General features: G+C 39.4%; 1 protein-coding gene across 1 annotated transcript; it reads right to left on the bottom strand.

The window, feature by feature from the left end:
- Nucleotides 1-3,080: 3,080 nt before the first annotated feature.
- LOC135469871 (prostaglandin E2 receptor EP4 subtype-like) lies at nucleotides 3,081-8,456 on the bottom strand. Its single transcript, XM_064748500.1, has 2 exons — nucleotides 7,596-8,456; nucleotides 3,081-3,356 (listed from the first exon to the last, which is right to left on the bottom strand). The coding sequence occupies exons 1-2, from the start codon at nucleotides 8,454-8,456 to the stop codon at nucleotides 3,081-3,083; spliced, it is 1,137 nt and encodes a 378-aa protein (XP_064604570.1).
- Between the last annotated feature and the right edge of the window lie 2,323 nt (nucleotides 8,457-10,779).

Genomic DNA, 10,779 nt, shown 5'->3' with positions numbered 1-10,779 from the left:
CTGAACCTTGATCCAGATGGATTCTTCACAGATAGGTTCTGTGTGATTTTATCCTGCCAACATCGTTTTGGAATGCCAACATCCTGAACAACAAAAACGGACACGGAGATTAGTGCACGTAGAAATTAAAACAGTTTTATTACTTGTATCACCAAAATGTTCCGTATGTTGTCATATAAATACACGCACTTATATTTGATTTGTCGCTTGTTAAAATGTCTAGTACCCGTATTTAAAAGGTAATCCAAGTTAATTAACTGTCTGTTTTCACCCACAGCCGAGTCCTCAGCACTGATTATTGCATGAGTGCAGCTTTTGATAATCTGGCAATTTCTTAAAATTAGTGCCTTGAGATGTCTTCAGAAAATGATGGCAGCCATGCTATATGCATCTGTCGTAAAGTAAATAAACGATCCTATTCCAATATCTTACCACAGGTCAGTCCTAGCCTTGGTGAATTTGTATTTCGGTCTGCTCTCATTGTTACGAGCCAGGAGCTTCCCATCAATGCGGTGGCTGTCAGTTCAAAAACAGCTCTTTAAACACTCTGACGGTTATATTCGTTGCCGAGCGTTGCCGAGAATTGTTTTTCTGGCACGTGCGCGGGGAAATATTACACGCTGATTTTTCATCAGATGTTCTAGCTCATGTTGAAACATTTATGTATCCCACGATTAAAGGTGAAAACGTTAAAAATGAAGTTAAATTGAGACGAAAGAATGTGAAGTTGTAAAAGTGGTCTTAAATATTTGTCCCCATTTTTCTTTACGGACAAAAGGACATTTGTAAATAATTTGCGTATGGTGCCTATTTGGAACCACCTCTTGGTATATACCGTCTTTGCATAATGAAGTCCTGAATACTGATTTCATAATAATCCTGTCATGTTCACTTGAATCATTTTTATGTTATCATTTAACTGTCACGTGTACCACAGATATGTTATATGTTACACTGTTTTTTACAGTGAATGTACAAATATGTTACAATGTTTACTTTACCATCAGTGTACAAATATGTTACAATGTTTATTTTACCGCGATGTATAGATACATAACAATGTTTCTTTTACAGTGATGTACAGATATGTTACAATGTTTAAAACTGGGATGCAATATGGGATGTTCTATCCCATCCCACAGACCCCGTTTGCACATCTGGTAGAGCGTCCGCTTCGAGAGCGGTAGATCCAGGGGTCAAAGTTGTTACTTCCTCGCTTGGCGTTCAGAATAGAAGGGATAGTGCAACGACTGGTTGATCTGTCTCAGTGTAATGGCTCGGGCGGGGCGTCTTACTTGCCTTTGGTAAGTCGTCACAGTGAAGCACCACTAGATAAAAGAGCGGTGGAAATCCGCCCTACAACAAGGAGAGACATTACATGCACTCTAAGGATTTCTCGTCGTCATATGACTGAAAAATTATTAAGTACAATGTTAAACCCCAAGCACTCACTCACTCTATCCCATCCATGATAACAAAGGACACACACGCGTGGAGATTTCCTGTAGCGCTATGGTATATTTCTGGTAACACTCACAAACATCGGGTATATAATACAAAACTCACACTCATAACGATGTACAATACAATACACTTCATAAAACTCACCGCCACAGTTTTAAGAATTACATACATCTCATTATCATATAACGTAATATATATGAATTCAAATCTAAAATCACTACATAAAAATGTGCGTTTGCCATGTAAATATGCTTATCTCCCTATATACATACATATGGAAAGCTTACATTACAGTGCATACATGATAGAAAACATGATATGATGGTTGATACGAAAGGCTCTGAGAAGTTATTTGTAAATGAGGTCTTCTATAGTTTGTTTTTTATTTATTTAATGAGAAAATGATATTTGAAACGAATTTTTGTAATTTTTAGACATTCAGCTGATCCATATTATGGCAAAAACGTTTGGTTTTTATACCAAATACCTTCTATGCAAGATTTTTTTTTCGAAAACATAGCTGCATTTATTCATACCACAAAATGACACCACTCTGGACAAATATAAGATCACGTGGGTAATGAATATGGGCACCCAATAACAGAACATAGAGGAAATGATAATATAAGCAAAGTAGGTTTTTCGCATATTAAACTATTAATAAGCAGTAATGTGGATTAGCTGGATAGCTGGATCAGATATAAGACAGTTTACAAAGAATTAAAGTAGTTGGAAGTAGCTAATGTTAGCTCACAAACATACGAGACATAGAACTATAAAATGACACTGGAACATACAGTTATGCAATCTATGCGTCGACGAAGACATGCGTATGTCAGCCGTCAATCAATTACGAGGCCAATTCCCAAAACGACGTAAAACACAAATTACCAAAGGACAAAGAAAGTGTATAAAGTATGAAAGTAGAATGGAATCATGCAAAGGGAAGCAGTCAACAGTTTTCAATGATGTTGAAAAGGTTCAATGTATGTTCTAGGCAAATGAGTGAAATCAGTAATAACATCGTGTACCATGCTAGTAGATAAGTTGTTAACAATAAAATGTATCCCAATTGCGCTTTGATTGCAACTGTTCATATATCCAACGTGGCGATCTAATTCAGCACGATGAATGTATTGTAATTTATTTTCATACTATATGTACAAATAAATTAATACAACAGTACTGTGTCGTAAACAGACTTAAAATCAGTTGACTTTCCAGCATGGCGTTTCAGGGAGGTAACATCGTGGTTTCCAGCATGTGTGCGTTGAGCCAGGCCTTCTACAAGGAGAACGCTGTGATTTCACCCAGAGCCATGACAAACTACAAGGAAACAAACAAATCTCTGTCTCTCACCGTAGCTATAATGTAACATTTGTGAGTGGACAGTACACGGAGGAAATCAGTACCGAGGTTGCTTATTTTTTATTATATAAGAATACTATTACACAGCTTTTCATTAATGGCAAGATTTTACACCTTTACACTTACACATCTGAAACTTCTCTTGAACCTAGCCTTGTCTGTATGTATCAGTCCCCCTGTCATCGGTAAGTGGACTGTTCAAGTTACTTATCGCATGTAATCTGTGGAATCAGCATTGCCAAAACATGTCACTGATTAGGGGCAGAGATTTGCTGATCTGTGGCCTGCACATGACCGGATGTGACGTTGGAGGCCTGCGTATCTCGTCTCTTTTGTCGCAGTGTGCTTTGTTGACGTCCACAGAACACTGTCTTGAATGGGCTGACAAGCTTTACGAGCACTGATCTCCGCAGAAGTATGTAAAACCAAGGATCAAGGATCTGGTTGATGCTGGCCAATCGAACAGCCAGCAGGTCGGCCCGAGGGTTGACAACTCCAGTCGTCAGGTTTATCAGAATCTGAACCTGCAGAAACAAACATCAACACTGACAGAAGTCACACCGCGGATAGTCCGAGTACACTGACCATTAAAATCACAACTATAGTCATGCCTGCTCAAATTGTAGTCAGAGACCCAGGTGTTGTCCCAGTGGCAAAGAACATATTGCAGACGGGATAAGAACCTCCTCTTACGTTTAGCTATTTATATCCACATGGTAAAATCTCCCCTTCCAATCGCCGCAGACATAATTTAATGATAATTATATAATGTATCGTTTCTCGAGAAAAAAGCCTCCAGACTATTCTGTTGCCAGTGATGTAAGGTTACACATGCTCAAATTGGCAGTTAGGACCAACGTTTGCTTCCGAACTGAAGAGTGAAGTAACATTGATTGGAGAATGCTGCCATGTAGATATTCTAGGTTCCTGATAAATTGTAAATATCTGCACTGCTATTTTACACATAGTTAAAATATATCAGAATTTTGCCTGTTTTCGATAGAACTGAAAACTGCTTGCCCATTGGTACCACCCATTCCAATGGAGGTTACCAAGGTAACATGATGCAGTGACTTCACTTCTAGCAACTAAAGCTCTAAAAACAATGTTGATCATGCGAGGTTAAATTTTTGACCTGTTAAAGAAAAACATCTTTAAAAATTTTAAAGAGAAAGTTGGATGTCATGGCATGGCATGGCATGGTGCCACACGAAAGTTAGGGCATATATATTTTTGAGATTGAAGTTACCACATAAATAGTATGGAAAATCAATGCATATGTGTAGTGTTAGACAGCCGCCATTTCGTTTAATACGGTCACATGAACTGTTCAACCGTCACGAAGAGTGGAACTCCTGGACTCATAATTCTTAGCTGACTGCATTTCAGATAGTGCCAAACTATCATAGCCTTTCAGAGAATTCAAAACTGTGTTGCAAAAATAATCGTAAGTCCGCTTATGAAATTTGAAACCTTTTCACAATGCTCAGTTTTTGGTACTCGAAGTTGAAATTTAGACACATTTGTGTTACAATAACGTTTATAAGGTGGACAAAATTTCAAAATTTCCAAAAAAAAATAAAGCTTTAAAATCGTCTTTCCAGTCTTAAGTCAGAAATGGTTTTGTGAAATCGGCTCCTCTTCACCAGTTGTCAAATGGCGGAATTTCTGACTAACGGTTGGACAGCCATGATAATGAATATATCCAAATAATATCCAAATATTTCTCAACCCACTAGTCAGTATAGGCTATTCTGACTAGACCGCGGAAATCCTGGCATTTGCTGTGTCACCCAGCCAAAAACATTGTCTAAATAACACGGAGGTTAATACGACCCGATGCTTCACGTCCTCATAAACCCAAACACGGTTTTGGATTCACAATCAGTTCAGGAAGAACACCAGTAGGATGTATCAGGACCATTAAGCCACGCCCCCCCCATCCCCTGTTACCCCTATGAAAAATGTTGTTACCCCTACAACAATGAATACCGGTTTACCTTATGAATTCTGGTTCTCATTCCCAAAGGATTTTATTTATTTATTTATTTGATTGGTATTTTACGCCGTACTCAAGAATATTTCACTTATACGACGGCGGCCAGCATTATGGTGGGTGGAAACCGGGCACAGCCCGGGGGAAACCCACGACCATCCGCAGGTTGCTAACGGACCTTCCCACTTACGGCCGGAGAGGAAGCCTGGACTCGAACTTAGAGCGACCACATTGGTGAGAGACTCTTCCCACGTACGGCCGGAGAGGAAGCCAGCATGAGCTTGACTTGAACTCACAGCGACCGCATTGGTGAGAGGCTCCTGGGTCATTATGCTGTGCTAGCGCGCTAACCAACTGAGCCACGGAGGCCCCTCATTCCCAAAGGGTATATATTAGACATTGTCATTAACGTCATACTAATGTTTATAGAATGTTACTGCTTTCAGCCGAATAACATTTTGTAGTTGTTGATATTAAGCATTAAAAATGCAGAGTCGCGGTCAAATATACATATTTTATGGAAGCCCAATGCGACTATCACTCCCTTGCGCCATCGAGCTGCACGACAACTCTGTAGTTCCGCTGTCATTTGTATAATGGGCACTAATCATATTATAAATATAATACCGTGGTGCCATGTTGTCGCCTCTATCAATCTGAGAGAAGAAAAGCCGAGAACCGCGACAATTTAAAATTAGAATTGCTTGTTTTTCTACCTGTGTTGTGTACATCTTCTGTACACTGGTAGCAAGCCAATTCGATATTTCAAATGTATTTTATTTATTTATTTATTCATTTTATTTGTTTATTCATTTATTTATTCATTTATTTATTTATTTATTTATTTAAATGTAAAATTGCCTGTTCTATTCATTTTTGCTTTTGTGACGAACCAAAAAAAGGCGATTTTGAAGTTTTTCACTTACTTATTGTAGGGAAGCTGCATTGATAGCACAGTTGGTAGAACGTCCACTTCGGGAGCGGTAGATCTGCGGATGGTCGTATGTGTGGTATGAATCCTGGATCGAGTCACACCTAAGACCTTAAAAGAGGAAGTTGTAACTTCCTCGCTTGGCGTTCAGCATGAAGTGGATAGTGCATTGACTGGCTGACCTATATTAGTATAATGGCTCTTCTAAGGCGGCTTACTTGCCTTCGATAGTGCATCTCAGTAAAGCAGCACTAGATAAAAGAGTGGTGAAAATTCGTCCTGCAACAAGGAGGCACATTACATGCACTCTAAGGATTTGACTGAAAAATTGTAAAGTACGACGTTAAACCCCAAGCATGCACTCACTCACTTATTGTAGGAGCAGGTGAAAAACAATATCCTGAAAGCAAAAGTTGTCTTTGTGTCGCACTACCCCAGGCCAGCCAGACCCGCTCGCCTCCCCCCCCATCCCCTTTCCTCACGTTGTGAACCAAAAGCCAGAGGACCACAGCATTTTACATTACATACACCGCTCCCTGTCTTTGCTGCATTCTAACTAAAACTATTGCTTTATCGCATAGCCTATCCAAGTGTTTCAAAACGAGAGTTGCGCTAATTCAATGGTCAAATGGGGCGTTTCTCTCTTGTTAAAGAAATTAGTGGACGGAGAGACCGACTTCCATAATATAGATATGACATAATTTGTCGTCTGAGACACATGATTGCTCTATTTGTATAACTTCAGTTTACTCTGGAGACGATCGTATCAGCTGGTGGCCAAGTTTAGCCGCAGACATAAACCCACGGGGCAGGTTACCATGTCTGTTGCTGTGTATGAAGGGAAAAACAATACAAATTTCACATTCTGCACATTTTCGACAGCAGTTTATGTGTGGTATGAATACGGTACATTGGAGACAGCATGGCCTGTTACCATCACGGTCACTAACCTCTTTGATGACTACATGACACGCTGCAGAGCATATCAAGATTTCTGGTACAATTTATTCACATATTGCTGTCTACATTAAAAGATTTGAAAGGTCTCAGATGTATTACATGTTCATATTAATGATGTACATATAGGCTTCTGAAACATTTACCTTGTTGCCGCTGATTTTGTTACATAGCAACGGGAGTAACTGTACATCTTTGATCTGAATCGAAGGTCTTCTTAATATCAATAAAGCTCCATGTCTGATGTCTTAATCAACAATAAACCATATCATTAAGTCAGACTTTAAAGGATATCAAGCAAATGCAAGTAAAACGACAACAATATGCTAAAGCGTATCACGTTCGCTCAGTTATCAATTGGATAAATCAAACTGTGGCTAAATGAACTCAATGACAACTCAATGACGCATATGACAGGAAAACATACATCTATCTGATATCTACAAAGACAAAAGTTTTTCTGAGATTTAAAGATTATTACTAGGCCGTGAGACTGAAACGTTCTCATTACGAAATGATTTATAAGTTCTTATATTTGCAAGAGCCTGACTGGGCTGTTGGTAGAAGTGATAAATGTATTTGAAAGATGCTTTTATGTTCAAACATTTGTCAGTTTGATTTTGTCACTTCGAGGGCAATTAACAGCATCATGTACAAATACAGCTACTTTAAGAAAAATTAATCGTTGTGCTCCAAAACAATGACAATCTATGCTAAAAATTGCAGTCGTTTTAAATGCAAATTTTTAATTTTTAATTGAAAGCAAACTTTTGCGAATTTAACCTCAGTATTATTTATCAATTCTGCTAACACAAGTGGAGTCTGAAGTTTAAAGGACGTTCAGTATTCTCTTTTGAATATATAGCAGGGTGTACATACGTTTAGAGGCATCCAACAGCACACGAACACCAGGGTGACAGCGCAAAGGAACCAAACCATCTGGGTCTCCATCTGCACTTGGAATATACTTTTTTGGGCTTTGCCGGACTGACGGTCACCGACAGACGGCGACACTGAAGCTATCTTTCCCTTCTTCATCTTGACTAAGGCCAATACCACTGCGATATTGCAAAATACAATAGCAGTGATGACCAGGATGTTAAATATGGAGTACATGTAAGCGTAAACTGTGTCACTGATGGTTTCCTTGTGAAAGTTGAAGAAACACCACGTTCCGGGAAACTGAAATTCAAAACTACCGAGTCCAAGGAATGGCAAAGAACAAAACAGTAACACAAATATCCAACAAGCACTGAATAGGCATTTTGTCTTTGTTACAGTCACAACTCTGCCGTAAAAATAAGGGAATCTCAAAGCTAGAAGTCTTTCCAAAGAGAGACACCCCACAAAGAGAGGGATGACCATTGCGAAACCCATCAAAACGAACGCGCTCATATTACACACGGGCTTTCCTCCAAGCCACTTGAGGTTGTTCGCGTAGACTATGATAGGCATCGGCCCTGTTAGCAAGTAACTGATGAGATCGGACCAGGCTTGACCCATGAGCAAGAAGAAGTAAGGTGTCTTCCGGACCTCCATCTTACTTGTGTACAGAACAATTAGAGCTATAAAGTTTCCCAGCACACCGGTGAGTGTCATGATGATGGGCGAGGCTATCCCAACCCCTGGGCTGCTAACCACACTCGCATTTACTGATACTTCTGTTTCGTTTGCTTTGAAATTGCTGCCGTTGTCTGCAAACATTGCCGTTGTTTCTGTAAAGTTTGCTGACCAGGACATGGCACCTTGAAACTCCAGAAGCAAGTGCTCGCTGATGCCACTGAAAGGGCGTTTTCTTAATAAATAGAAAAAAAGATGGTGTAGTAACCAATGGGAGTCAGGGATGTCTCGGAAATGCTCGCTTTGCCAGAAAACGTAAAACCATACCTAAATGATTTATCACGACCAGATAGTAGGTAATCGATATAATCCTTACAGCGCATGTTCCGCTCTCTACGCTCACGTTATATCATAAACACCACTCTCAAATTTTGTACAGAAATACGTAATAACGCCAAGATCATTGTGGTCTTAATGATGAGACAGGAAGTGATGTCAGAAAATACAAAATCTCCATATCAACTTTTGTTTCTATAAATACTTGACGCGCATTGCATGCATTCTCTTTATCTAAGGTATGTTCAACATGATTTTAATGATCACCTGACACAGTTTTTGATGAATATTTATTACAGGTCCACACAAGGACACCTGTGATGAGACTAAATCTAAACGAACCCACGAGGCTCCAAAGGTCAGCCTTGTCTAGTGATGGCAGCGATGTAAAGCGAACGTGGGGAGCGACGCATGCGCTGTAAACAGTATGGGTAATCGATTCAGATTCCATACCACTAAATGCAGCTAGCACTTTTCTCTAAAACATACCCAAAAAATCAACCTAGCATGACCACCATTTTCTTGAGCTGTGGTTGCTGTAAGTGACGTCATAGCATTGTGTTACCTTGGTAACCTCCAGGGGGGGTACTAGGTAAAAACGTTTTCAATAGTTCTATGCAAAACAGACAAACTTCTGATATATTTTAATTAGGTGCAAACTAACTGTGCAGAAGTTTATTGTGCATCAACAACCTAAAATGTCTGTGAGGCAGTATTACCCAATCAGTGCTCCTTCACTCTTCTGTCCGGAGGCATGGTAACAAAAAAATGAAGGATGAGCACGTTGTTTAATAGGTCCAGATTTGTTATATGAATGTCTAGATTAGATATGAAAAGGGCCAGACTTAAAAAAAACTGTCACGGGGCAAAATTTATACGGCTGTACTTCGTTGGTTATCTGTCTTGTTATCATCGCTGTTTAGATATCATCGACTGTAGTATGCCGTTTTGTATGTATTTTTAGCTCAACTTGCCTTTCGTTTTCTGTATAGTTAGGTCATTCAGTCATGCTGATTCACATGGATTTCAAAACAAAGACACGTGGACATATTACCGCGGATAGATGTGAAACACACGTATGATATGGCTGTAAAAATTGAGCATGTCTATAAATCGATAATCATTCATGCAAACGTTTCTTTCTCATTCAAACGTTTCTTTCTCATTCAAACGGCTTCCTCGCAGGTTGTTCGTGGGGACACTACTCCGAAATATTCCTCACTACTCTGTTAAACATGAATCAGTCAGTAATTCCATCAGTTTCATTCCACCTGTAGCATCTTGTCTAAGGAATGTGTGTTAACGACTTTGAACAGCCCCATGTATATCGTCTAACGGACACTTAACATTTAATCATTCTTATTTACCTGTACCGACACGTGATTACTGTCAGGTGTGAGCAACACAAGATGCAGAATAAGTGCAGAATGAAGGTAAGCGGATAGAATACAATTTTATGGTTTAATGTTAAACACAACTATATCATAGCTTCAGACAAACTGTTATCTACTCCGGCTACTTGTATTTTACGAGATAACAGATTACAAATAGAGCTGCTTGCTAAATAAAGTGGAAAAAATTTTTAAATTTATTTATTTATTTACTTGATCAACAATTGTTACGAATTTCAAAAGATATCTCTTACACGACGTTGGTCAGGGTTATTATGATGAGGAATCCACCTAGACGAAACCACCCAGAGGAAACGACTAGGAGAACCGCCCAGATGAAACCGCTTAGGGGAAACCGCCCACAGGAAACTGTTCAGGAAAATCCGCCCAGAGAAACCTGTCCAAAGGATACCGGCTATAGGGGAACCCCTCCGAAAAAACCGCCTAGGGCGAACCACGTATTTCCTAACGCTATCGTCCTTTCTTTAACTTACACAAGTTATAGAATCGCCGTTGATTTGCAGTAGAGATGTAACTTTCTAGCTTAATTCATGCAGTCGTGATCAGGCTTAAATAAATGAGTCATGCGGTACACAAAATTCATAGATTAGTGATAGCCTGGACTTGATTATCTCTCACACCAGCCAGTCAGCAACGATTCTATATATTCTATGATTGCGAAATGTTTGAAATCACTTAAGGTTATCGTGACTATGAGGTTGTGACAGTGATTAATCTTGAACTGCCTCGTATACCCAGCTGTCCAACCAAAGGTG

Source organism: Liolophura sinensis, chromosome 7 (genome assembly GCF_032854445.1).
Source record: "Liolophura sinensis isolate JHLJ2023 chromosome 7, CUHK_Ljap_v2, whole genome shotgun sequence".
NCBI lineage: Eukaryota > Metazoa > Mollusca > Polyplacophora > Chitonida > Chitonidae > Liolophura > Liolophura sinensis.
This window is presented reverse-complemented; position numbering and strand designations above follow the sequence as displayed.